The 27,629-nt window shown below is 33.7% G+C and overlaps 12 protein-coding genes and 4 pseudogenes across 16 annotated transcripts, besides 15 other annotated features; 14 read left to right on the top strand and 2 right to left on the bottom strand.

Moving 5' to 3' along the window:
- Window positions 1-24,586: part of a mobile genetic element that runs on past the window's edge.
- Window positions 864-891: a terminal%2Cinverted (terminal inverted repeat of Mariner transposon ID:TVAGG3_1059590).
- Window positions 864-2,167: a mobile genetic element.
- TVAGG3_1059600 (Mariner transposase) lies at window positions 960-2,087 on the top strand (the record flags this gene model as incomplete). The annotated part of the gene is made up of 1 exon (XM_051255970.1): window positions 960-2,087. The coding sequence occupies one exon, from the start codon at window positions 960-962 to the stop codon at window positions 2,085-2,087; it is 1,128 nt and encodes a 375-aa protein (XP_051081544.1).
- Window positions 2,140-2,167: a terminal%2Cinverted (terminal inverted repeat of Mariner transposon ID:TVAGG3_1059590).
- Window positions 4,310-4,735, top strand: TVAGG3_1059580 (integrase core domain containing protein family; the record flags this gene model as incomplete). The annotated part of the gene is made up of 1 exon (XM_051255969.1): window positions 4,310-4,735. One exon carries the CDS (start codon window positions 4,310-4,312, stop codon window positions 4,733-4,735), a length of 426 nt encoding a protein of 141 aa, XP_051081543.1.
- Window positions 5,101-5,952: a mobile genetic element.
- TVAGG3_1059560 lies at window positions 7,041-7,266 on the top strand (annotated as a pseudogene). The gene has a single exon. A coding segment is annotated over exon 1 (226 nt).
- Window positions 7,569-8,537, top strand: TVAGG3_1059550 (integrase core domain-containing protein; the record flags this gene model as incomplete). The annotated part of the gene is made up of 1 exon (XM_051255968.1): window positions 7,569-8,537. The coding sequence occupies one exon, from the start codon at window positions 7,569-7,571 to the stop codon at window positions 8,535-8,537; it is 969 nt and encodes a 322-aa protein (XP_051081542.1).
- Window positions 8,554-8,615: a mobile genetic element.
- TVAGG3_1059530 (integrase core domain containing protein family) lies at window positions 8,804-9,355 on the top strand (the record flags this gene model as incomplete). The annotated part of the gene is made up of 1 exon (XM_051255967.1): window positions 8,804-9,355. The coding sequence occupies one exon, from the start codon at window positions 8,804-8,806 to the stop codon at window positions 9,353-9,355; it is 552 nt and encodes a 183-aa protein (XP_051081541.1).
- Window positions 9,598-10,482, top strand: TVAGG3_1059520 (annotated as a pseudogene). Its single transcript has one exon. A coding segment is annotated over exon 1 (885 nt).
- Window positions 10,681-10,729: a mobile genetic element.
- Window positions 11,730-11,758: a mobile genetic element.
- TVAGG3_1059490 (KilA, N-terminal/APSES-type HTH, DNA-binding family) lies at window positions 13,518-14,126 on the top strand (the record flags this gene model as incomplete). The annotated part of the gene is made up of 1 exon (XM_051255966.1): window positions 13,518-14,126. One exon carries the CDS (start codon window positions 13,518-13,520, stop codon window positions 14,124-14,126), a length of 609 nt encoding a protein of 202 aa, XP_051081540.1.
- On the bottom strand, window positions 14,872-15,344 carry TVAGG3_1059480 (annotated as a pseudogene). Its single transcript has one exon. A coding segment is annotated over exon 1 (473 nt).
- Window positions 15,439-15,978, top strand: TVAGG3_1059470 (organellar and viral DNA polymerase type B; the record flags this gene model as incomplete). Its single annotated transcript, XM_001303329.1, has 1 exon — window positions 15,439-15,978. The coding sequence occupies one exon, from the start codon at window positions 15,439-15,441 to the stop codon at window positions 15,976-15,978; it is 540 nt and encodes a 179-aa protein (XP_001303330.1).
- Window positions 18,509-18,570: a mobile genetic element.
- Window positions 18,691-18,799: a mobile genetic element.
- Window positions 18,941-19,049: a mobile genetic element.
- Window positions 19,191-19,299: a mobile genetic element.
- Window positions 19,441-19,549: a mobile genetic element.
- Window positions 19,691-19,799: a mobile genetic element.
- TVAGG3_1059400 (uncharacterized protein) lies at window positions 20,868-21,119 on the bottom strand (the record flags this gene model as incomplete). Its single annotated transcript, XM_001294790.1, has 1 exon — window positions 20,868-21,119. One exon carries the CDS (start codon window positions 21,117-21,119, stop codon window positions 20,868-20,870), a length of 252 nt encoding a protein of 83 aa, XP_001294791.1.
- TVAGG3_1059390 (uncharacterized protein) lies at window positions 21,165-21,593 on the top strand (the record flags this gene model as incomplete). Its single annotated transcript, XM_001294789.1, has 1 exon — window positions 21,165-21,593. One exon carries the CDS (start codon window positions 21,165-21,167, stop codon window positions 21,591-21,593), a length of 429 nt encoding a protein of 142 aa, XP_001294790.1.
- Window positions 21,854-22,840, top strand: TVAGG3_1059380 (uncharacterized protein; the record flags this gene model as incomplete). Its single annotated transcript, XM_051255965.1, has 1 exon — window positions 21,854-22,840. The coding sequence occupies one exon, from the start codon at window positions 21,854-21,856 to the stop codon at window positions 22,838-22,840; it is 987 nt and encodes a 328-aa protein (XP_051081539.1).
- On the top strand, window positions 22,861-23,163 carry TVAGG3_1059370 (uncharacterized protein; the record flags this gene model as incomplete). Its single annotated transcript, XM_051255964.1, has 1 exon — window positions 22,861-23,163. The coding sequence occupies one exon, from the start codon at window positions 22,861-22,863 to the stop codon at window positions 23,161-23,163; it is 303 nt and encodes a 100-aa protein (XP_051081538.1).
- TVAGG3_1059360 (repellent protein 1 family) lies at window positions 23,194-23,664 on the top strand (the record flags this gene model as incomplete). The annotated part of the gene is made up of 1 exon (XM_001296273.1): window positions 23,194-23,664. The coding sequence occupies one exon, from the start codon at window positions 23,194-23,196 to the stop codon at window positions 23,662-23,664; it is 471 nt and encodes a 156-aa protein (XP_001296274.1).
- TVAGG3_1059350 (uncharacterized protein) lies at window positions 23,713-23,952 on the top strand (the record flags this gene model as incomplete). The annotated part of the gene is made up of 1 exon (XM_001296274.1): window positions 23,713-23,952. One exon carries the CDS (start codon window positions 23,713-23,715, stop codon window positions 23,950-23,952), a length of 240 nt encoding a protein of 79 aa, XP_001296275.1.
- Window positions 24,028-24,586: a terminal%2Cinverted (terminal inverted repeat of Maverick-1B/2 transposon ID:TVAGG3_1059340).
- Window positions 24,587-24,827: 241 nt separating this feature from the next.
- Window positions 24,828-25,059, top strand: TVAGG3_1059330 (annotated as a pseudogene). The gene has a single exon. A coding segment is annotated over exon 1 (232 nt).
- The last annotated feature ends 2,570 nt before the right edge of the window (window positions 25,060-27,629 follow it).

Genomic DNA, 27,629 nt, shown 5'->3' with positions numbered 1-27,629 from the left:
AAATGAAAACTCAACATTAACCATTGAAGGCAATGATTTAGTCATTGACGATGGAAAAACTAAAAAAGTCATTGATTTCGATACTTTTAACACTTATGACCCATTCATTACAACAAGCAAGGTTCCCATCATAAATGATGGAACGGTGCAATATATAAATTCAACAGTAGATGCCTCATTAGTGAAAGTACTGAATGTTCTCATTGAATTACTAAAGAGCTTCCGATTTGACGACAACATTAAATGCTTAAAGAATTTAGTCATGAATGAGAAACAAATTCTCGGCGTTGCTGGTAGCAGTAATGATGTACACCTTATGACATTAGAATATTATAACGAACATAAAGATGAACTGAAAGGAGAGAAGGGTGACACTGGACCTCAAGGACCACAAGGAATACAAGGTCCTCAAGGCGAAAACGGTTTGGATGGAGAAGATGGAAAGAATGGAAAAACTGCTAAATCATGGATATGGGACCTTATAAATACTGGTTTAACAGCTGGTTCATATGGAGTTCTTCAATATCAAATCGGAAAGATATGGGCTGTACTTGGTGAAGAAGCTTTAGATGACGTTAAAGATGCTTTGAACTTCATTTCAAATGGTTCGGATACTATTAAAACTTTATCTGGTTGGATGCAAGAAACAAGGAGTCAAATAGATACTGTAAGACGTATAGCAAACAATGCACGTACGGGATTGGATACTTTACGAGAAGCACAAAGTACACTAAAGGAAGCAAATGATATTCTTGGCTCAGTATCAGACATGCATGAAGATTGGCTTAAAGGTATTGACAAATCTTTAAAAAATCACAGTCAGTCTATTGCTGACTACAAGAAAAGTATAGATCTTTTACATATAGGGTGTCCAAAGGTGCGTTTAGCACAGCGCTCTATATGAGACTATTAAAGGAGATATATGCTGATTATAAATATATAATAAAAAATATGAATATATGTATATGATGAGTAAGTTGTATTTTGGCGCCATGCCGGGATATAAAATGAATTTTGAGACAAGAGGCGGTTTCGCGGGAAATTTTGGCGGGATTTTTTTCATTTTTTTAATGAATCATAAAGAAAACATCCTCGCTCTTGCAAAAAAATGCAAAGACTGTAAAAAAATCTACGAGACATTGGTAAAATGCTTCGGTATGGATGCTCCTAGCTATTCCACTGTAACGTATCATGTTAGGATGTATCACTTCATGAACAAAAAGGCGCCCATCATAAAAATTGACAAAAAATCGCCGGATCAAAGAAAAATCAAAGCAATTCTTCAAGCGCTAGATGAAGACCCAAGAGCATCACTCAGAAGGATAGAGGAGATGACAAAGATACCACGTACAACAGTCAGTTATTATCTGCACAATTATTTGAACTACAAACTAGCGTATACACGTTGGGTTCCGCACAACCTTAATTCAGTTCAAAAAAAATCTAGAGTCCAATCTTCGAAAGAGCTCCTCTCTATATTGGGTGCGTATCAATCCAAGAAGTTTCGCTTTTTAGTAACAGGGGACGAGTCTTGGTTTCAATATGCAACAGAAGCCAAAATCATGTGGATCCCGAAGGATGAAAATCCGCAAACATTCCCGAAGAAAAAAATTGACACACCAATGATTATGTTGTCGGTTTTTTGGGGCGTGAATGGCATCATCGCAATTGATATTCTTCAAAAACCTAATACGATGAATGCTCAGTATCTAATTGACAATGTTCTTACTCAAATTATCAATTCTGATGAGTTTGAGAAATCCAAACAACAAAAACAAAAGTTTGCAATTCATTTTGATAATTCAAGAGTTCACAAAAGTCATAAGGTAATGAATTACTTGGTGGAAAACAATGTCAAAGTTGTTCCAAACCCAATTTATTCACCTGATATTGCACCCTCTGACTTTTATTTATTCGGCACGCTAAAAAAGAGAGCTGAAGGACGCGAATTCGCGAGTCCAGATGATCTTGAAAATTTTGTAAGAGAGCAATTTGAGCAATTTTCTCATGATGATTTAAAGCGTGTTTTTCAAGCCTGGATCGATCGCTGCGAACGCGTGATTGAATCCAATGGTGATTATATTTAAATAAACTTTATATATATGTAACTTGTTTATTTCTATTCGCAGTATTCAGGTTTGTGCTAAACACACCTTTGGACACCCTATAGTTCTATGGACGTACATGATGGAAGTATAAAGAACTTACTTAATGCTAACAATAACTTACCAGGAACTATTAAAACATTCATAAAGTCCTTTGTAAAGCCTGGTGCTCTAACATTTAGGTCTTTGAGAGCAAGAGCATTGAAGTCAAGAGACGCAGAAACTCCAACAGAACCTACAAATGGAACTGAAACAACAGAAACTCCAGAAGAACCACCAAAACCAACAGCTAATGAAATATTGTTCGAATATTTGCCAAGATACTCTGTCCTCATTGCATACATTCAAGAAATACTTAAGAAAGCATACTTGACTCTCGGCGATGATGAAAGTTCTGTATATCTTTCGTTCCAGTTCCAAATTGCAGAACTTTTGAGACAGATATGCTTAATGTATGACAATATTTCTGATTTCACAAGATATGACGACGACCATGACCCCGAACACGGTGAAGAAAAAGTTTTACAAACATCCATTAAGACAGGAAAAGTTTTAACTCAAAGTCTCATTATTGACACCGAAGATGGCGAAGTGGACGTTCTTCAAGAGCTGAAGAAAAATACTTCTTCGGGAGGTGGTGGTAGGCATGAACTTGAAATAAATGAGCTAGAAGAGAAATTAGCCGAAAAAGCAGACAAGGACCATGTTCATTATATAAGTTCAGACGAACAAATTATAATGGACTACCATGGATATTTAACACAAGATGAACAAATAAGCACTGAAGATGTTAATGAAAGAAGATATAAATTCATTCGTGCTGAAGGTTATGATATAAGATGTGTTGTAAGTTATGACACAGGTAAGGCTCCAGAAGCATTTGACTATAACGATGAAATATATGCTTCGTATTTCTTTGTTAAAGATGTATTAGTTGAACCAAGATTTATGTTAAGAGTTAAGGCAAAAATAACTGTTGAAGATGCTCTAAAAAATAAAGCTGACAAAGATGAACTTGACGCAACGAACAAAGTTTTGGAATCTCATAAACATAATATCTCCGATATAAATGAACTTCAAGCTACATTAAATAGTAAAGCAGACAAGAACCATACTCATGACTCCTTCACTACTGTCAGAGCAGATGATATAATATTGAACTATACCCTTGGTTCAAGCGCACCATTAGAAAATCCAAGTACAAGCGTAAAAGATACTCTTAACAATTTAGATAACAAATGCACTAATATTGAAGGACATGTCAGAAACTTTGAAACACATGAACTACCAGCAATGTTAGATAAGAAAGTATACAAAACTTATGTAGATGAAGAACATGAAAAGAAAGCAAGCAGAGATGAACTTAGTTCATATACTAGAGCAGAAGATATAGCAATAATTCAGAAAAGTATTGACAAAAAGGCTGACAAACAACATTGGCATTATACAGTAAAAGGAGGTAAGGGAGTGCGAGTTGGTTCAGATTATTCTGAATATCTTGAAAGAACAAATGAAACTAAAGTCATTGACGGTATAACATATACACGTTTCAACAGAACTAAGACAGGAGTACATTATGGAGTTCATAGAGAAGATATTCGTGAAAGTTTTGAATGGAATGAAGAAATATGGTCAGCAACTGCTGAAATGGATATGGGTTTAAATCCGGAGTTTTTCAATCAAATCGTTGAAGTTAAAAACTATGAAGATATAATGGAGGACAAAGCTGACAAAACAGAGCTTCAAACATTAAAGACTGAAATACTTCAAACATTATATCCTATAGGCTCTATTTATACGTCAATGAACTCAACAAATCCAGCAAGTGTTTTAGGTTTTGGTACTTGGGAACAGATTATTGACAAATTCTTATACTGTGCTAACTCTTCAAAGCAAACAGGGGGCTCAAAGCAAATTACTGAAGCAAATCTTCCAGCACACAGACATACAGGAACAACAAACATAGCAGGTACTCATAACCATACATTTGATACGTATCAAGCAGCTGAAGGAGTTGTTGAATTTAAAAAAAGGTACAGGCATTCGAACTGTATATGGATGGCAAAGAGAAGTCACACTTGACGGTGGCAACCACCAGCATACTTTCACAACAAATCCAACAGGAAGTGGTGCAGATTATATGCCACCTTATATGACTGTATTCGCATGGTATCGTAAAGCTTAAAATCTTTAACTTTACTTAAATGAGTTTGAAAGAAGTATTCGAACAACATCTCTGGAGGTCATTTAAGAAGTTCAATGAAGCTGCAAAGAGTTGGGGATTTACTAACAGAGCTGAAGTGAAAAGATTCTTTGACAAAAATGTTGTACATCAAACAAAAATAAACCCTTACGACTACTTTTTACCAATTTACTCCAACACTCCCGACGCATACCAATTTGACACTCTCATTCATAGCAGAAAAGGAGGACATAAACCATTCCTCATCTTCATAAATGTTAACACTCGTAAAGCATACGCATATCCAATGAAGAATAAAGGAACTCGTGAAGTGTTAAGAGTTTTACAAAAGTTTGTAGCAGAACATAACCCTCTTATATACGAAAAAAAGAGATCTGACATTGTGTCAGATCTCAGTAAAAGTGACATTTACATGTCAAAAAAATAGAATGAGTTTAAGTAATTAAAATTGAGGGTGAGAGTAGTATTGTATGAAATAATATCTCTCACCCTCCAATTCATCCTATGGCGCCGAAAAAATTTTGGTGAAATGCGACCACATTTCACCAAAATTTCTCGGCGCCATATAGAGAACTAGAGCCTGTGAGGTACTGATACTATCCATGTATCTCGCAGGTTCTAGTTCCAAGCCAAAATGGCTAAAAATTGCCCGCAATTGTTCACATTGCGGGCAATTTTTAGCCATTTTGGCTGGGAATTGGAGGGTGAGAGTAGTATTGTATGAAATAATATCTCTCACCCTCCAATTCATCCAAAGGCTAATATTTTCTACATTTCCATAACATTCATTTCTGTTGTAAACGAAAATGATAAAAACGGTTTGACAGAAAAAGTGACACTTTACATGGCAAAAAATAGAGCCTTACTTTTGAGATACTTGAGATTGAAACTGAATCTTATGAGGCGGTGATCTTGAATCACTACCTCATAAGGTTCAGTTTCATATAAAATTTGTTGCAATTTGTTATTCTTTTGCAATTATTTCTTATAAGATTTTACATCTTTTAGCGGGGAATGTTTGTTATCATGTATATATTATAAATATCTACACGATAACGAACATTCCTCGCTAAATTGCTGAGAAACTTTGAGGAAATGTCGAACAATTTCCTCAAAGTTTCTCAGATTTATATAGATCACTAGAGTTCCCTAGGCACTGATTCTGGTTCAGTACCTAGGAGGCTCTAGTTCTCTAACGAACTGATAAAATGTTTTTAAATTTTTGGATATTGCTACCTGTGAAGCACTGACTTCAAGTCAGTACCTCACAGGTAGCAATTACATTGAAAGATGGGAGAAACTTTGTCCAAATGTTAAACTATTCGGACAAAGTTTCTCCCATTTGTAGTGGAGATGGAAGGCTTTGATGTATATTGTATTAATATATACCCCAAAGCCTTCCATCTCCACTTGAAAGTGTCCAAACTTTGGGTTAATAGTTTGCAATTAACCCAAAGTTTGGACACTTTCTAGAAGGAATTGGAGGCTATGAGATACTGATGAAATGTCAGTAACTCATGGCCTCCAATTCCTTCCTAAAACTGATCAAAGTGGACCTTACATGCATTTGAAATTTGCCATGTAAAGTCCACTTTTTGAGAGAGGGGATTTGACTGCGTCAAATCCTCTTTTTCGTTTACGAGATTTCAACGGAAACTCATTCAAAATTCTATATATTTAATTTTTCAATCTTATTCAATTTCATATTCAAAATTAATTTGAATTACATTCAAAACATTTATACCTTATTAATAACATAATATCATTTGTTATCAATATACCAATTCGGCTGTTCTAATTTTGGATTCCCATTCATAAATTGATCAATCTATATTGAAACCTATTCAAATTATTTTCTTATTGATAACATTTTATTTTTATTTGTCTTCAACTATTCATTTATTTTATCATTATTTTTCGATTTTTTTAGTTTCAAATTTTTTATTATCTTTATTGTTTTTTATTTTTCTAATTTTTAAAAATTTCTGCTTAGAATCTTAATCTCATTTTATTTTTCAATAAAAATTCATGTTTACCAATATTCAATCACTTTTCTCGTTCCCCAAATTTTTATTTTATCTTAATCGTTACTAATTTCTAACACATTCTTTTATAAAAATTATTCTGATCGTAATTTTAATTTCGCCATTGTAGTTATTCACTAATTTTTAGTTCATTGTTGTTTTCTCATTGTCCAATTTTATTTTCTTCACTTTAAAGATTTTTTTAAAAAATTTACAATTTGAATTCAACTTTTGTGAAAAATATTTTTTCAATAATATCTTTCAAAATTATTTATATTTTCTATATTTTATTCAATTGTTCACAATTTATTATTTATTCAAAATTCATTCTCTTGGATATTTATACCCAAATAGACTTTCACTGGCTAGAGCAATCTCTAATCAGGTTACACCAACATCAAAAGCTATCGTTGCTATTGACTAATGTTCCACTCAGCGATGGTACATCACGTAATTGCATTAACAAGTTAACTTACTACAAAAGCCTTCTGTGCTTTCGTCTTATTACTATCGAAGAGTTTTACAAGCACTCGTCCAGAGAATTTACAAGTTTATACATATTCCATAATGGAAAATTCTACAATTGCATTGAAGTCTTACCAACAAAAGATGAGATCTTGTTGAATCGATACTTGGAAGAACAAGAAATTACACAGAGTAATGGTTCTACTCCTCTTAATAGCGCACAACAACAGCTCAGACCCAGCAATGGTACATCTCCTCTTAGTAGTGCACAACAACAGCTCAGACCCAGCAATGGTACATCTCCTCTTAGTAGTGCACAACAACAGCTCAGACCCAGCAATGGTACATCTTCTTAGTAGTGCACAACAACAGCTCAGACCCAGCAATGGTACATCTCCTCTTAGTAGTGCACAACAACAGCTCAGACCCAGCAATGGTACATCTCCTCTTAGTAGTGCACAACAGTTAAATCCTCAAGCCACTCCTTCAAACCAATCATCTGGTACATACAATCAAATTGCTCCTAATCCCATCAGTTCCGATCAATCAAGTCAACGTGCCAATCCTCCTAATCCTCAATCTCGTCCGCACGACCAGTTTGTTGATATTCCACTTTCCCGTGGTAGACCCAAACAACCAGTTCCTGATGATCTCATGCAGGCCATTCTCAATTTATTCGAACAACATGGGCGACATGGTATCATCTCCACTTACCTTAGGCTTAATAAAGATATAGCATTCGCCCATGAGCATGAACAAGATTTTGTTCGAATGAAAGATGGCCTGCTTCCAGTTATGAGCTCAACACAGGACTGGTTTCAGAATGTGCGACGTGACAAGCCTCTCAATCTTATCTCTAAAGAAATCCCCGCTGACATTAATCAAGATGATAACCCTACTCCATATGCTATAAATTTACAAAATATCAAATATCTTCCTCTCCCTCTACCTCAGGCTCCATCAAGGCATATGGTCGAAAAGGCTTTTATCATTCTTGGATTAACACGTCCACGGGGACCCAAGAGACCTAAAGGGAGGACAAGATACGAGGCTTTACTTCCAAATCAAATCTGGCACGTTGACATTCACTTTCTCAATAAACGCAGAAGTGAATTATTGTATGGAGTAATAGATGATTGTACCAGAATGGTTTTGGAGTGGCAGCATCTCTCCTCCAAACATGCAAATCAGACCGTTAAGGTAATTGAGCGGGCCATAAAACGTTTTGGTCCCCCTCATATCATATGGTCTGATAATGGAGGAGAGAATAGAGGTGAATTCCTACAAGCGATGAGATGCAAAGGAATTCGAAATGTCTATATTGTGCCACATTGCCCTTACCAAAACAGTAAGATTGAGCGATTGTGGCCCAATATAGAAAACCGCAATCTAACATGGAGTAAAATTCAGAGTTGGGTCAATTCCTATAACTCCAAGCCCCATGCCGCACTACCGACACGTCTTCTCAATGGAAGGAAAATCAATTATAGTCCAAATGAATTATGGATGAAGGGGCCCATTTGGAGACCAGGAATGCCTGCCAAATGGGTCGTTGATGGAGTTACCCAAGACTTTCTCCCAGGATCAGTACAGGCTAGAGAAATACCAGAACTCCAAGATGAGGAAGAAGAAATCGATAATAAAGATGGTAAAAAAGAGAAGGAGGGACAAAGTGAAGAATATGAAGGTGGATATGAAGAAGAATATGAAATAAATTATGAAGAAGATAATGATGAATAAAATGTCACTTTTTATATTTTTGACACGTAAAGTTGTCACTTTTCTGTCAAACCGTTTTTATCGTTTTCGTATATAACAACCAAAGTACTTTAACATCAGACCAAGACGGTGCATACTTCAGCAATGAAATCACAGAATTTCTCATTAAGCATAACATAACTCACTACACTACTGAAGACCATAACCATAACATACTCGGCATCATAAACCGCTTCATAAGGACTCTCAGAGATTTAAATCAAGAGCGAGACTTTACCGAAGAAACAATGAAACATTTTCTCGAAGTATATAATTCCTCAACGCATTCTACAACAGGACATACACCAAATTCAATGACACAACAACAAGAAGAAAAGTATATACAAAAGAAACGAAGTCAAACACAAAATATCAGAAATTCAACACAATTTACTCTCATTCCTGGAACAAAAGTTCGTGTAGTTCTTGACGACAAACCGTTGACAAAGAAACGTTTAAGGTTAAGTAGAAACTATTATATAGTAGATTCAATGCAAGGTAATGGATATCTTATAAAAGCTGCCGACGACTCTATTGCGTTTTATCCTCGTCATAAATTAGTTGAAAGTAGTAATGGCAAACTTGCTGAAACCATTGACGAAGCAAAGCGAGGAGTGGTTATTGAAATACTTGGCTATAACACAAACGATGACACTTATAAAGTAAGATATGAAGGAGGCGTTGAAGATGTTATACCATCTAAGAACTTGAGAGAGTCGAAGCCAACACATCTGGGACCATTAGAGCGGGAGTACTGGAAAGACAAAAATATGCCAGAAAGAATAAGAAAATTCTTCTAAACTTTTTCATTAGATGTAAATCAGACATGAACGAGAACAGTCATGATATCATTAATGGTACCATTTATTTTAACATAAAGACGCAAAGCGGCGGGGCATAGCCCATGACCAAAAATAATTTTTAGGATAGATGGGTATTTACACCCTCATTTCTACCCTCGTGAATTTTCATGAATTTCCTTAAGATAGAAAAAATAAAGTTAGTTTTATTTTTATTTATTTTTTTATTTTGTATAAAAGATATGATTTCAACAATCGACACAACAACAATTCAAACAACAACAGCACCAAACTCGTTAGTCATGAATCCAACATCTATGTTAGTAGAGATGAAAAACTTCATTCCTTCTTCATATAGTTTTGGAACAGAAATACAAAGAATAAAACAAGAACTTTTAACAAGTAATTTAGACTGTACCGCACAGGATGAAGAAAATGAAGAATATCTTTATGACATGCAGGACATTATTGACCATTTACCCAAATTGCCTGAAATCCAGCAACAAAAGCTCACTATTCCTGAATTCGATGAAATAGAAGTGAAATCAACTGACTCAGTAGAAATAAAGAAGTTCATACGTAAAGTAAACTATGAGTTTCTAGGATATCATTGCAACCATAAAGTTATGGACAAAGATTGCGACATGGTATATAAGAACATCTCTGACATATATAAATCGGAGGAGTTTAAGACATACGACAACTTTGTTTCATTAGTTGCAAAATGTGTATGGCAGATAAGAGATAAAGATAGAAGAGGTAAAGTATGGAATGGACAAATAAAACCAGCAGCTTTTGAGTTAAAGAAAACCATTGACGCCTTAGTTGTTCTAGCAGGTCAAATTTCAATGTATAACGCAAAAATGAATCCGCAATGTTCTAAATGTAAAGCAGCAATGAGGAAATATAACTACTCCGTCAAAGAGATAGAACAAATGAGAAACAACTATGCTGACTTAAAGAAAGAAGCAGAGAAACCAGCAGAAAATAAAATGGACATGTTAGCATTTCTGAACAAAAACTATCCAACTGCTGACGATTTCCTTCTATCTGACGTCAAGAAGAAGTATAAAGAAACCTTCGGCATTGTTAAAACTTTTGATATCCTCAGCGAAGAAATAGTATCATAAGACGAAATGGTGGAAGTGAACTCAAAATAAGAGTAATTAGGTTATTTTGCCGACCAAATATATTTACAAGGCAAAATATCATATTACATGTCAACCTATTATCAGTATGTTTTGATAAAAAATTTTATCAAATATCATATTAAAATTAACATCTATATCTATATCAATATCTACACTATAAATTTTTTTATTCAATATCATAGATTTCAAAAATTTATTTCAATTTTAAATTAATTTATGGTTTTCATCAAAATTGTTTTTTATTAAAAAGCATGTTTCACAATTTTTACGGTTTCTTTCAAAAGTTATAAAAAGAGAGTCAATAAGAAATTTCAACGCTTCAAGAAGGAATCAAAGAAATTGACGAAGTTCCAGAATTTTATTCAACAATTCTTAATCAATTAACAAAAACTATACCGAAACTTATCTTACCATCCAAATCAAATCACATTACATACGGAATAAACATTTAATCTTTTACCATTAAAATTATATTTATACGTTATTTAATTTTTTTACGTCTAAGTTGAATAGGATAATAGCCGAAGATATAAAGTAACTATAGTTTACAAGCTAAGGAACAAATCAGCATTGAAACTAAAAAATAACGTATTTGAATAATTTCGTAAAAAATTAGAATTACTCGATATTAAGCATATTGCTTTTCTATCATATATGCTTATATTCTACAATAGTGTTACCAAACATCGGGCAACATCATACGTATAATACAACTTTTTAATACTTGAACGTCAATTTGACAGACTCAAGTTTCGAATTAGAGACCAACTTTCATCAGCATAGTATATGTGCGCAAACTACTGCATAATGGTATGCTTATCTTTTCATTTTAAAAAATAACGTATTTGAATAATTTCGTAAAAAATTAGAATTACTCGATATTAAGCATATTGCTTTTCTATCATATATGCTTATATTCTACAATAGTGTTACCAAACATCGGGCAACATCATACGTATAATACAACTTTTTCGTACTTCTTTATCGAATTTAAATAGAACTAAGTTTTTATTTTAAATAAAAGAGAAATAATTCTAATTTATAATCTCATTATTAATTTATTCTCATTTTAATATTTCATCGATTTTTTATTATCGATATTCAATACAAATGAATTCATATTATAATAGTATCTAGTATAACTAGGTATTCTATCACAGTATTTCTTCAATTTATTATAATATTTCAGCATTTTTTAGTTTCAATGCTGATTTGTTCCTTAGCTTGTAAACTATAGTTACTTTATATCTTCGGCTATTATCCTATTCAACTTAGACGTAAAAAAATTAAATAACGTATAAATATAATTTTAATGGTAAAAGATTAAATGTTTATTCCGTATGTAATGTGATTTGATTTGGATGGTAAGATAAGTTTCGGTATAGTTTTTGTTAATTGATTAAGAATTGTTGAATAAAATTCTGGAACTTCGTCAATTTCTTTGATTCCCTCTTCCTCGCAATACAACTCCATATCATTAACTTGTATTTAAAGGCTTCCATATACAAAACTATATATAATGTTTGAAAGTTAAATCCAATCTTTTTCTATTTCTAAAAAAAATTGAGACCTAAACACGAGATAGCTTTCAGAAAATTTTCAGGGACATTTTTAATCATTTTTTTTATTTATTGTAATATCTTTGTTATTAAATTTGAATTGTTTAATATTTGAATGTAAAGAATTGAATAGTAATAATTTTAGTTTTAATACATAGCTAATTGCTAAGCAAAATAATTAATTTATTGTAATTTTGACATGTAAACTAAAGGGGAATTTAGCCGGCCAAATAGATGTCACTTTTTGACTTCACCTCACTTCCACCATTTCGTCTTATGACAATAGAAGCTACGAAGCTGTTTAGAATCTCACGAATTCATAACGTTTACCATGTAAAACGGTTATAAATAATGAGGGTAGAATTCGTGGTAGAAATGAGGGTATAAATACCCATCTACCCTAAAAATTATTTTTGCTGAATTCAGCACAAAATTCTGAGTAAAATGACATATGGCACGTGTCAAACCGTTGAGTTTTCACAAATTTTAAAAATTGCTGCGGAAAGTTCGTCAAAAAAGTGAAGGCTTCCAGCGGTTTCTAACCGCCAAACTTTACATGAAGATAGATTACCATGTCAACTAAATATCATGTACGATAGAAGTTTACATTTTGTAAAGTAGAACGATAGAATTTCCTGATGTCAGTCAGGACGCGAACTGACGTCAGTCATGGTCTCTACCGACGTCAGTCAGGATGCGAACCGATGTCAGTCAGGACCCATCCTGAAGTCATTCCATAAACCTTTCAATTTCGAAGATTTTGAGAGCATTCCATACCGACGTCAGTCATGGTCTGTACCGACGTCAGTCAGGATGCGAACCGATGTTAGTTAGTAAATTTTATCGTCCAACTTTACAAATGTAAACTTCTATCGTTCCAGTACCATATTTTCTTCGCTAGGGTCTAACACCAAATAGACCCTTTGTACTTGCAAATTCAATGCTCTCTCAATTTTTTGCAGAAAAGGAAAAACCTGAACACCATCGGGACTCGAACCGAGGTCCTCGACACCTATGACAAGGGAGTCCATACCACTGAGCTATGAGCCGCTTACATATTTTTTAGTAAAATATCATATATATGTTATATATGACACTTTTCATGCAATGAAGGTTATGTTGAAAATGACCAAACTTCATGAAAATCATGAATTTCTAACATTTCTTTAAGACAGAAAAAATAAAGTTAGAATTTTTTTTATTTATTTTTTTATTTTGTATGTAAAGACAGTAATGACAACATTAGAGAACACAACAACTGCTATCGTTCATGAAGCCATAAATGAAGAATACGAGTACATACAGTATAACAAACAGTTACGTCTCATTCGTTCAGTCAAAGATGATATGTATCAAATACAAAGTATAATGAATGCTCTTCGTTCTACAAAGCAAGCATACCATTGATTTGAAAACCAACAGACAAAAGAACTTTTAGAAGAATTTCCTCATATGATTGCTTCCCTCGGAAAACCGAGAGAAGAGATTCCGTACGAAAATCGCAAGAATTTGGCTCCTGGTTTGAAAGATTATTATATTCATAGACTTTTAGTAAATGCTGTAGCAATGTGGGCTTCACCTCGTTATGCTTGTTATATTTTCATGATGTTAGATGAACTATATAAAGCAGGACGTGAAGAGATGGAAAAGAAACTTCAAGCAAAAGATGAAGTCATTGAATCCAAAGACAAAAACATACAGAAAAGAATACCGCGTTCAGTACCAAAAGGAAAGGAAAAGAGTTATAAGTATATGATATATACTGAAGAGTTGGAGAAAGAAGAAGACAGAGATATGGTTATGTTGCATTTAGTGAGAAGAAACAACAAGAGCTTTTATGACTTAGCTAAGATATATAAATCTGACAGAAACTGGTTCTATCGTGAAAACTTACCGATTTCAATGACACCTAATGAAGATGTTAAACAGATAGTTCAAGACACACTTCCTCAAACACATTATGATATTAGAGGTTGCACAATACTTACATTCAAAGAAGACTTACCGCTACTGAAAGAAAAGATAATAAAATATTTTGACAACTTCAAAGAGGAAGAATAAAAAAAATCTAAGCTAATTTTATTTTTTTTATAAAATTTTATCTCATATGAAAGAACATGAATTTAGAATATTCGGAACTCATGACAGAAGAAGAGAACGAACAACATGTAAAAGATTATGCAAAATTTCTGAAGACATACAAAGCATTTAAACAATATCTAAATGCTTCTAAAGATTATGCAAAATTTCTGAAGGTATATAAAGCTTATGAAAAAGCGTATGAAAAGTTTATACATTGGGGAATTGTTGTAAAATATCGATATGAAGACTAACCAAAAATATATTTTTGCTCATTCTTCATTTAGAAATTCTGACAAGATGAAATTCTTCAATTACATACTGAATTGTTTCATCTAAACTTCCTTTTTCAACCACTGAATAACTATTACCATTATCATAGAAAGCAGTAAAGAAAGAATGACCATTGCAAGTTATTTCAGCTGAGAAAAAGTCACCAATACTTCTGTCAATAACTGTGAATATATTTGAAGTGTAAGATAAACTCAATGTTTGAAGTGTATTATCTATTTGTTTCATTGCTTCAAACCTATTGAGTAAGTCTTGAAACATTTGTGCTTTTGTTCTTGTTTGACCAACCATATTTAATATTAGATAAAAAAAATTCTTACAAAAGTTTAGCTTAGATTTTGTTAAATGCTTTGAAATTATTTTTACAGTCAGGCAGTCAATGACGACTGACTGAATGACTGACTATTTGGAATTTTATACAAAAATATATTTTTGCTCAAATAACGTCAGGGTCAATTTCTTCAACCATTTCACTTCCTTCGTCAATGTCAATAGAAGCTTCTTCAACCTTTGGTAAGAACTTTTGTATAACATCTTTGTTCGTTATTGTTTTCAGAGATGAAGGATAATATTTCACATTTGTTTCACCTTTCTTATATTCTTTCTGTTCGGAAAGATTCATAGCAATACTGAAGAAGTCAACGTTAGAGTTCTTTATGACAGTATAGTGTGTATCTTTGACATTCACGAAGAAACTCTTTTGTTTCAAAACTACTGCTAACTCTTGTGAAGTATAACGTTTGCGGTCAATGACGATAGCTAATGGTCTGACATACTGACCGAACTTAGATTCTTTCACAAACTTCTTGTTAAAGATAACATTAACATTTGAAGCACCATTGAACTCATTCTTGATGGCAGTAGCGAGAGCATTGTATGAAAGAACTTGCAATCTTGCATGTGTTTCATTAAAATAAAAATATTTAAATTATTTTTGAAAAATAACTTAAAAAAATCTAATCTAATTTTTTTCAAAAAAATATTTTTTTATTTCCTACTAAAGATGTATCGGAAGTTGTCTAAGTTAGAACACTCGGAAATAAAACAACTTCTTACAGAAGCTAACATAGAAGTAGCAAAACATTACGCGACAAACAAAAAGGCACTCGCTGAAATCCTCAATGACTATAATGGTGCTATAAGCTATGATAGAATTCATGAGTTCATAAATGCAAGAGCATTTCCTTTAAATGACGTTGCTATTGACTTATATCATAGACGTTCAGTACCACATGAAGTAAGAAGAGAAATGTTTGACATAACAAATGCAAACGTTGGTCATACTCGTAAAGCTCTTTCGCATGATGTTCGTCAAGAGATGTTTGAACTTACGAACTCAAACGTTGGTGAAACAAGAAGAGCTGTACCTCATGAAGTAAGAAGAGAAATGTTTGACATAACAAATGCAAACGTTGGTGAAACAAGAAGAAGAGACGACACACTGAAACAACAGAGAAGAGAGATGTTTAAGAGCGCTATAGAACAAGTTCGCAAAGCTAATGATGTCATTCGTTCTATTGACGACAAACCAAAACAAGAATGAGATGTTAAGCACAGAGTATTTCATGAGACATTTATTCGATGACGACCAAAAGGAACCCATTGGTGAAAAGTTTATGTCTGGCTTCTTTGTTCTCATTAAGATAACAGAGATTGGAATACATAGACACTTTCCTTTAATAGTTTGCGACCCTGAACTAAATCCAGAACTTAACGTTCCAAGAAGTTCAAACACTTGCTGTCTCATGTATGTTGACCATATAACATTACAAGACCTTATAAAATATCAAGGTGTCAAATGTGAAGTGTTGCAAGGATACTATTACGATGGAAACAGAGATATTAGAATAAGAGATGAAGTAAAGAAGTTGTTTGAGTTAAGGTTAAAGTATAAGAAAGAAGGAAATCCTTTGCAAGAAAATATAAAGCTCATTCTGAACAGTATTTATGGCAAAACTATTATATCGCCAATTGAGTCAAAAATAACCATAGTAGATGACAAAGATGCTATAAGATATGCTATAAGAAACTACAACCATATAGTGAAGTTCGAAGGTTTGGATGGTTCAGATAAAACTATTTTCAAGCTAACGAAAAGCATTTGCAGACACTTTAACTTCTGTCCACTTGGTGTTAATATTCTATCTATGTCAAAACATATTATGAATGAAGTATTCTGTACTGCAGAAGATATGGGACTTCAAATCTTTTACCAGGACTGTGACAGCATGCATATTTTCAATGAAGACATCCCGCGTTTAGCTCAGGAATTTCAGAAGAGATATGGTCGCGAACTTATAGGAAAGAACCTTGGTCAATTTCATAGCGACTTTGCAGAAATCACAAAAGATAAACAAAGTTTAGCTTATAAAAGTATTTTCTGTGGAAAGAAGACCTACATAGACTTACTCACTAACAATTTAAATGAAGTTGCATTCCATGCACGTTGCAAAGGTGTCAAACAAGACGTCCTTGCTTTAACAGCAAATGAAATGTTTCCTGAAACTATACAATGCTATTACAATGAAGATAAGAACATTCACATACCTGTTGGAACATATGACAAAGACTCTGAGTTCAGTTTAATGAAACTTTACAAAGCACTTTATGACGGTCAAGAGATTGGATTTGACTTATGTAAGTCATGTTAACCTTGCTTTGAAGAGAAGTTTAACTTCTCAATAACGACTAAAACAAGCTTTATTCGTAAGTTGAAGTTCTGAGGTCATTTATTTTTGTCAGCAATGAGGTCATTCGTGATAAAAATAATGAGGTCATATATTTTTCTCATTTATGTATAACCATTGTCTCTCTTAAACTTTGCAATAGACAGCTTTGTTCTTCTTCCTTCTACATCTGTAATGTTTATATAATCTTTGTTATACTGTCTTAAGACATTCATTCGTCTGTATTGAGTTCCCATGAAATAGTAAAAGGCATCTTCACTTGGGACATAGTAGTAGTTCTCTAACGTGTGATATGAGTATTGTATAATTTCAACAGCGTCTTCAGGAAGAGAGTCAACAATGTCAAACCAATAGCCATTTGAACCAGAAATATTTCTCATGTTTTCTCTTCTTGTCGTCCATCTTAAGTTCGAGATATGAAAGTCTCCTCTGTCTCTGTTTATATGGTCTACTTCACGAAGTCCTTCAGGGTTCGGAATGAAAGTTTCTGCAACTATTCTATGTTTCATCAGCTTGTGTTTGTTTAAATTTACACAAATATAACCATCTCCTTGGTCAAACTCACTAACAACTCTTTTATTGCTTATACGTCTAATTGGATAAGGGTACTCTGAAAAGATTTCATAGTCATTGTCATGTTCGAGTGTTTGCCAATGTCCTTCACCTTCCATGCCTTTCACTCAAATAAAATTTTCAGAAAAAATAAAACTAGCGTAGATTTTACAATACTGCGATGGTAGAGTTTAAGAGTTGTGTTTCAATATAGAGACAGTCTTTATGGTCTGGAGGTAGCAAAACAGGGGCTTTATGGTCATGAGTGGAGTACATATCTATCCAAAACTCACGATTGAAGCCAGTAAGCTTGTAATACTTAGGATTTGGCAGTGGTGTAGTTCTCGTATGACCAATGAACTCATTTTCAACGCCCGTACTTAAGTTTGAATATAATATTGCTTGCTTTCTATCCCAAATGCCAGGTGTTACAATCTTTGAAAATTCATTTTTCCTCGGAAGCATTGCATCATAATTGAAAACATTCTTGAAGTCTTCATTGGGTTCAGAGATTTGAAATCTTATACGAAATGGCTCTTCTTTCTTTTTAGCGACTTCATTGAATGGTGAATATATAACAAACTGACAGTCATGAGTTCCATCTTCATTTTCATTAAATTCATAATGAAAGTCTATAAGTTGTGGCTGACTACCTTCTTCTTTCAGTTGTGCAAGAAACTCACGTATAGGCTGTAAAGTTTGTACTTCAATGTTGAACTTTTTCTCGAACATCTCATTAAATGAAATCATACATTGTTGCAATGTTGTATCGTCTTTAAAGTATTTGTATATGTGAATGTTTTGGGCGCTTAAAGACTGTTCGTCATTTTCTATTGTTATATACGAAAACGATAAAAACAGTTTGACAGAAAAGTGACACCTTTACGTGTCAAAAATATAAAAAGTGATATTTTATTCATCATTATCTTCTTCATAATTTATTTCATATTCTTCGTCTTACCAACAAAAGATGGGAATGTGAACAATTGCGGGCAATTTTTAGCCATTTTGGCTTGGAACTAGAGCCTGCGAGGTACATGGATAGTATCAGTACCTCACAGGCTCTAGTTCTCTATATGGCGCCGAGAAATTTTGGTGAAATGTGGTCGCATTTCACCAAAATTTTTTCGGCGCCATAGGATGAATTGGAGGGTGAGAGATATTATTTCATACAATACTACTCTCACCCTCCAATTCCCAGCCAAAATGGCTAAAAATTGCCCGCAATGTGAACAATTGCGGGCAATTTTTAGCCATTTTGGCTTGGAACTAGAGCCTGCGAGGTACATGGATAGTATCAGTACCTCACAGGCTCTAGTTCTCTATATGGCGCCGAGAAATTTTGGTGAAATGTGGTCGCATTTCACCAAAATTTTTTCGGCGCCATAGGATGAATTGGAGGGTGAGAGATATTATTTCATACAATACTACTCTCACCCTCCAATTCCCAGCCAAAATGGCTAAAAATTGCCCGCAATGTGAACAATTGCGGGCAATTTTTAGCCATTTTGGCTTGGAACTAGAGCCTGCGAGGTACATGGATAGTATCAGTACCTCACAGGCTCTAGTTCTCTATATGGCGCCGAGAAATTTTGGTGAAATGTGGTCGCATTTCACCAAAATTTTTTCGGCGCCATAGGATGAATTGGAGGGTGAGAGATATTATTTCATACAATACTACTCTCACCCTCCAATTCCCAGCCAAAATGGCTAAAAATTGCCCGCAATGTGAACAATTGCGGGCAATTTTTAGCCATTTTGGCTTGGAACTAGAGCCTGCGAGGTACATGGATAGTATCAGTACCTCACAGGCTCTAGTTCTCTATATGACGCCGAGAAATTTTGGTGAAATGTGGTCGCATTTCACCAAAATTTTTTCGGCGCCATAGGATGAATTGGAGGGTGAGAGATATTATTTCATACAATACTACTCTCACCCTCCAATTCCCAGCCAAAATGGCTAAAAATTGCCCGCAATGTGAACAATTGCGGGCAATTTTTAGCCATTTTGGCTTGGAACTAGAGCCTGCGAGGTACATGGATAGTATCAGTACCTCACAGGCTCTAGTTCTCTATATGGCGCCGAGAAATTTTGGTGAAATGTGGTCGCATTTCACCAAAATTTTTTCGGCGCCATAGGATGAATTGGAGGGTGAGAGATATTATTTCATACAATACTACTCTCACCCTCAATTTTAATTACTTAAACTCATTCTATTTTTTTGACATGTAAATGTCACTTTTACTGAGATCTGACACAATGTCAGATCTCTTTTTTTCGTATATAAGACTATCTCGACTTGAAGTATAAAGTCAACCTTTCTGAAAGCACGTGTTATATACATAGATGTTATGCCAATGTACTTCTCTTCATTTATGTTCACAATCCAGTCTGTTGGAAACTTAAACGTTACTCTGTTCCCCTTTTTTTGACGTCAGTGTTTTCACTACTGAACGCAACAGATAAAGGTATTTGTCTATACATTTAGTTCCGATAAAAATAAACCATTTACTCTTTCTTCACTTCAGCCTCACACCTCATTAAAAAATAAGCTTAGTTTTATTTTATTCCATTATTTTTATTCCATTCAAATGAACGCAAATGAACCAATAGAAATTGTCGAAACTGACGAATGGGAAGAGGTTGTAGTAAATGACAATTATCTAATACATTGCTGCTACCCGTATGAGATAAAGAATAGAAAGACCAATAGGATTTTGTCTGAACATAGAGATTATGAAGATTCATACTATCGAATAGGTCTTACACGTGATGGAAAACAGAAATAATACTACAAGCATGTTCTCATTGCGAAACAGTTCTTTCCAAATCCTTTAGAACTTGAAGTTGTAGACCATATAAATCACATAAAAGACGATAATAGAATATCTAACTTACGATGGGTTAGTTTTAGTCAAAATGCTCGAAATAAAAAGGGCTATGGTAACAAAGTTTTCACTTATTATGACAATGTTCCTGAGAATGCTGTTCCTATTGAAAAATATGGTCCATATTCTTTCGATGGTTTATTTTACTTACCAGATGACAAACATTTCTGTCAGCATAACGGCTTCTTGTATAGAGCTTTAAGCTTCTTTGGTAAAGTTAATGGAAAAAGAGCATTTCATGCTTTAACTACTGAAGGAAAAGATGTAGAACTTAGTGAAAGCAAGTGCAAGAAGTTATATAATCTTATTTAGACTCTTCGTTATTTTTGTCTTGTTTTTCCTTCTCTGCCTTTTCTTTTTCAGCAGCTAGCCTTGCGAGTTTGGATTGCATTCGGGGGTTCTTTAAACATCCAGCAGCTAATGCAGCAAGTTGTTTTTCACTAAGTTTTCTCTTTGGTCTCTCTGGCTTTTGTTCTGGTTTTTGTTCCTTCAGTTCGGATAAAATTTGTTCACGAATTTCTTTCTTCAATGCTTCAATATCTATTGTATGAGTCATTTGACTGCGGATAAAAATCTAACTTAAAACTTTAACCGATGGAAAATGAGCTTGTCAAAGTCAGAGCGAGAGTCTATTATATTAAATGATGCAAGAGGAATACAACATCCTTTCTATTACGTAAGTCAGAGTAAAGTTGGTAAAATATACGTAAGAAAAAGAAAGGTACCATTAGCAAATGCAGAGAGCGACAACATTAAGGTGCATGGCACCGAGGGCGAAGCCCATATAAAACCTTCTGTACAAACTGAACCTCCGAAAGAACCAGAAGAAAAGAAGCCAGATGTTCTATCAATAACGAACCAAGAGCTTATTGCAAAGTTTGTGAATTTCATTGAAAAGCAAACAGAGTCAAAGAACCCTGACCCACCAGTGAAAGAAGTGGAGACAAAAGAGAATGTACAGTTCATTGAAAATATTAAGAAACAACTTCCACCACGAATGCCAAGAAGAAGAGTGAGAATAATGAAGTAAAGAGATATTTTTATCCGAAGGAAAGACATGCAGAACGAACAGCTAAACGAATTTACTCCAGCAGAGCATATTCATCAGATTCGCTCATATTTCGATATCATAGACAATGCAGTTCAAATTGGTGACACTAATAGAAAATATTCTGACGCAAAGATTCCATCAAACCTGGAACTGCTAAAGATAACACATGGGTAACATTCAATCTCTCACCTCCTGGTGAAAATATGTTGGACCTTTACAATACATTCATTACGTATAAAATGGAAGGTCAATTTATTGTAGATAAAGAAATTGGTTCAGGTTCCAATAAAACAAACCCACCAGGATTTTGGATTGGTTTCGATGACGCTTTCTATGCAGTTGCTGGATATCAAATCCTTGCAAATGGTCGTATCGTATATTCTCAAGACAACGCAAGAGAAGAAGCATATATAACTTCAAACTCACAAACTACCGAACAAATAAAGAAAGTAGATGTTTTCTCAAAGACTCGACATGAAGATGTATGGAGTCATTCGGGAACATGCAGAACAGGACAAATTGTTAGTGGTCCAATTACAGCAGGAAAATCATTTGATTTTAAGCTTCGTTTAAGAATTCCAGTTAGAAGATTCCTTCCATTAGAAGCTATTCGATTTATTCCAGCTTTTGCAGGAAACATTCAGCTTAAAGTAAAGTTCAGTAGCGACGCCTTACAATGCACATCTATATCTGTAAATGATATCATTGCTTTCAATCCAACTCTTAAAGTTGCATTTGCTTCAGATTCAAATCCACCGACAAATAAATTTGTTCCATGGAATGAACCATTCACTATGATAACGAAGGCAGTAGAAGCTAGTGGAACAGTTACTATTACAACTGGAACCCAGCAACTATTTCGAACAAAGATGGATTTTAATGAATGTTTCATTCATCCAAAGTCATTCTCTTTAGACCCTAACATTTATACAGAACTTGTAGAACATTATACAAACGAGGCTTTATGTTTTCCTGTTAAAGTTATGGATTGGATTCCTATGGACGGTTCATTCTCAAAGAATACAGATAGTTCAAGTGCAACATTTACAGCAGCTTATACGCCTATTAATGTTAAAAGTATTTGGGCACTATTTAGAACCCTAAGTTTAAATATCTTCAGCTTTCCATGGGAGCTTATGGAAATATGCCTGCAGAACCCGAAAAATCATATGGACCTGTATTTTATGAAATGGTTGCGAACGCTTGCAATACAAACAATGATATGATAGGATTTAATGAAGATGTTATGAGGTCATTGGTGGATGATGGTAGTGTGGAACATAAATGGGATAGCTATGACAACACACATTTCTTATGTGGTTTTCCAACAGAAGTGGACTTTTGCTTCCAGCAAGGTCAAACATCTACTGCTCCAATAACATACAAATTGTCTGTTAAAGGACCCATTGAACTAGCAACTGAAAATGTACCAAAGCCACTTATTGGATTTATGAGGGATTGTTGCTTTGCCATTCAGGTGCGTGCTAATGGCATCCCCATAATAAGATTAGATGACTATAACTTAGCTACGGACGACAGTGAGGAATAAAGGATGAACGTTTATTTTTAAAGCTTATAAATGAGTTCTTCATCAAGCTCTCGTGAACCTTCACCATCTATGAAACAAACTTTACCAAACGATTATGGAGCACCTATTGAATATTTCTTACGAGCTGCACAATGGCAAAGAGCAGTCTCACCAAGGTTAGGTGTTCCACCAGCTCCTGTCAAAAATAGCATTTGGTCAAGTCCTTATATAAGATATGGTCTTCCACTAGGTTTGCTAGCTACAGTAGGAGCAGTAATGATGTTGAAAAGAAACAAAGCAAATGTTGTAAATAATACTGAAGTAGCTGAAGTTAAACAAACTCCGACACCTTCGCCAAAACCAACGTCAAAACCAACACCTTCACAAACAACACCTTCAATGACTCCTGAACCTATGGAAGTACAAACTCCTGTTCAAAAGTCAACTCCAAAACCGACTCCAACATTTAAACCAGAACCCACGCCTCAAATCAATCGTAAAACTCCTGCGTTTCCTTACTGAAAAAATAACGTTAGTTTTATTTTATTTGAACATTTTATTTAGAGTAAAATGACGACTAAAGTCACTGAAGCAATGAAACAAAAGTTCTTGGTAGAATACATTAAATCAGGAACTGTTCCAGAAGGTTTTTACGTTCATACTATGAAGGATGGTAGAGTTCAGTTTAGAAAGATAAAGCAACCATTAGATAAAGAAGGAATTTTGAGAAAGATTAAATTACATGAAGACAACATTGCTGAACTTAAGAAGAAGCTAGAAGAGTTGGAAAAAGTCAATGAAGAGGAGTAAACTTTAAAATTATTTTTGTCAGTAATTTTAGAACAGTCAATGACTGACTGACTGACTGTTGTAATGACTGATTTTTCATTTAATTTTAAAGTTTATTTTTTAAACTTATTTTTTATTTTATTTTTATATAAATGACGAAAACTATTGAGATAACAAACTACAACGGTTATGAGTTCAAGAATTTGTTCTTCGTTCCTCGTGAAAATACATTCTATCAGATACGAGGGAGAAAAGGTAAAGTTAGTTTGAGCGTTTATGACTACAAGCATAATGGAAAGTTTATACAAGCATATGATACAAACGGTAAGCGTGTTTCATTAGCTTTGTCAAAACTTACAGGTATAAACTATGACAGTGATTTTGACCTATATGAAGAAGAAAGTGAGTCAGAAGATTATGAGCTGTTATGTGAAGCACAGCAATGGGAGGAGTTGCAATACTTTTGTAAGTGAAAACGTTTATTTTTTACATTAGTGAGGTGAAGTGGTTGGCAGCTTTGTAAATATTTAAGGTTAAGTTAGTGTTGTCGTTTGTGTTGTAAAATATACGTTAACAGTTTTGTAAAGTGTCAAATTCACATATAATGGGTAAGGAGGCGCGCAGTGCCTCCGTACCCATGATATGTATACTAACTTTTTGCCAGTATTGCCGCTCCTTCCGGCATCATCTTTGCATTTCGCAATTGTCGCAGCAAGTGCATTCTGGCACCGCAGGTGCACTTGCCGCGACCTACAATTGCGAGTGTCTGCTGCTCAGCCCCGGATTCGCAGCAGACACTCGCAATGCGAAGCAAAGTTCGCCAGAAAGACCGGGAAGGGGGTCCGTTCTCAAGGTCAGGGCCCCCTTCTAGTCTTTCTGGTGCCGGAAGGAGTGGCTTTTGCCAGTATTGCCGCTCCTTCCGGCATCATCTTTGCATTTCGCAAATGTCGCGGCAAGTGCACCTGCGGTGCCAGAATGCACTTACCGCGACATATAATTGCGAGTGCCTGCTGCTCAGCCCCGGATTCGCAGCAGACACTCGCAATGCGAAACAACGTTCGCCAGAAAGGGGATGAAACCAAAGTAGCCGACAAATTGAGAGGAAAGTTTGGTCACAGACATCTATAAAAGTTATCAGCACCAATGAGTGATACCACCAGATAGGCCACCCATAGTGTAGTTCATTCATGTAATCAAATCAATATATTAATATTTACCCTATATTTGAGCTTGCATTAAATTTGCTATGAACGGTAACACTATGTTTTGTTGATGTGTATATCATCTATAGATAATATATATTATGTTGATGTAGTTAGACACACTTAGTTTAATAGTTAGGTATATGATACAAAATATATCTATGTTTGTGAGTAATGTTGAGTGTGTTTTGAGTGTGTATATGTATGTATAATATATGTTTAGTAGATATATAAGTGATTTTAGTGTGTTGCATGTGTTTTTTATAAAAAAGAATTTTGATATCTTAAAAAAATGTGTCAGATTTGATTTGACAATGTGAATATAATTTATTTTAAGAGTATATTTGTTCTGTATATGTTTGATGTAAAATGTCCAAGATTTTTCGGAATCTCCAAGATATTCGCATCAAAAAAAGTTTCGTTAATTTTGATAAATGTATATGTGTGTTATTTGTTATATTATATAGATGCATGTTATGTGTATTAGAATGAGTGTTATTGAGTATTCATTGAGATATTAGCACATCAAAGATGAAAAAAGTGACGTTTTTCCGAGCAAACCTTGATGCTACAAATTCTATTGTTATCAGCTCTATTCTTAATTTTGCATAATAGATAAATATATAACTATTAGTAATATTGTGTGGTATATTCAGATAGGCTCAATATTAACTATCAAAAAATTCCGTATGTGGAGCACATCAAAAGCATTCAATTTTTATTATATCTTATGAGGGTGATGTGTTATGAGCTTATAATATATATGAATAATATCTATATATATATGTCCAAATATGTGATAAAAGATTGAGGCTTGTTGAGTTAGTTTTGAGGTGTGATTAAAATGCAATCAGCACATTACACATAAGCTTATATAATCTGAGTGTATTTTGAATATGTTGAGTAAAATATTTTATTTTGTGATGTGTATTATGAGTTTGAGCTATTTTTTGAGAAAATATAATTTATATCGAAAAAAAAGTTTGTCTGTTTGTACTCATTTTGTTATAGATATCTTATATTAATATATGCTTTTTATTTATATAATAAAAGTTGTGTGTTTACTATTTATTTTTTGAGATTCTATGAGAAAAAAGGTGACATTTTCCCGAGGGAATTTTGATCGAGCGAATTTTGTGTGTGAGTGTGATGAGATTGAGATCACAGCTGAATATAATATATCACTATATATACTAGTATGCTATCATATGCTATAAGTGTGTAGGCTCAATATCCACAGAGATATAAATGTATTTTTGTGATTAAAAAAGACGATTATCGGGGGTCAAAAAACGATTATTGTGAGTTATGTGAGTGAGCTATATATATGAAGTATATGTATGAAATATAGGAAACATTATATAGTATAACATATTATATAGCGCCGTTCCGGACAGCACCAAGTGGTGCTGTGGAACGTGCACAACGAAAAAGTACAAAGGAATTATTTAAGACCGATACAAATGGTCCTACCCCCACATTTTCATATATAAGGATTCATTTTATATTATTTGTTTAGAGTTCTATGGAAATTTCGCATAATATCATGAGATTCGCTCAAACTCAGATTTCGCTAATTCATATATAGGATGATTACATATGTTATATATTATCATATTACACAACTTAAATTGATATTAAAATATTATTCACTGAGTTATTATTTAAAAAACGTTATTTTTATGTGATGAAACTTCAAACGGAGAGAATCATTTAATATTGGTCTTTTTGAAGGAAATATCATTTACTTAAAATAAGCACTTATCATTAGTATATATCAACTTTGAATCACATTTATATCCTATCTATTTGTCAAGTTATTATCTAATTTCATATATCTGTGTATGATGCGTTTTCCAAGATTCATTCCGTATTATCGCGTATTTTACATAGACTTTTTCCCGACATACGGCAAATAAATAAATCAGACTTTAACTCATTTAATTCAAAAATGTATAGACTCACCAACTTAATATATTGAGTAGAAATGAATCACTATGAAATTTCAAATTTTGAATTTGATATTAAATATCAAATTTAAAAAATTGTGTAAGTATAGAAAATAACATGTTTAGTCGTATTTAAATTATGAGTAAATGAATTTCACCGTATAAAATTAGCATCATATTGTGTTTTTTATTACAAAATAAGATCTTTTTAAAATTTAATGAGATTTACACTATATATTATATGGATACTTCGTATATACACCTAAGATAAGATTTGTTCGGTGTTATTTTAAGAATTAAGCTTAATTTTACTGTATATTTTGAAATTTCGAAATAATTTATGGGTTATATAGTGTGTTTATTGAGTTTTTAGGATCTAATATGTATGATAACATGATACATTGTTGGATTTGTGAATATGTGAATAATGTAAAAAAAATTAATCTAATTCCAAATGAATAATATGTAAAATGGCATATTTGATATTTTTATGATACGAAATTATCACTATTATCACAAATTATGAGAAAATCAATGAAATCAAATT

Source organism: Trichomonas vaginalis, chromosome I (assembly GCF_026262505.1).
Source record: "Trichomonas vaginalis G3 chromosome I, whole genome shotgun sequence".
In the NCBI taxonomy this organism is placed as follows: domain Eukaryota; phylum Parabasalia; order Trichomonadida; family Trichomonadidae; genus Trichomonas; species Trichomonas vaginalis.
This window is presented reverse-complemented; position numbering and strand designations above follow the sequence as displayed.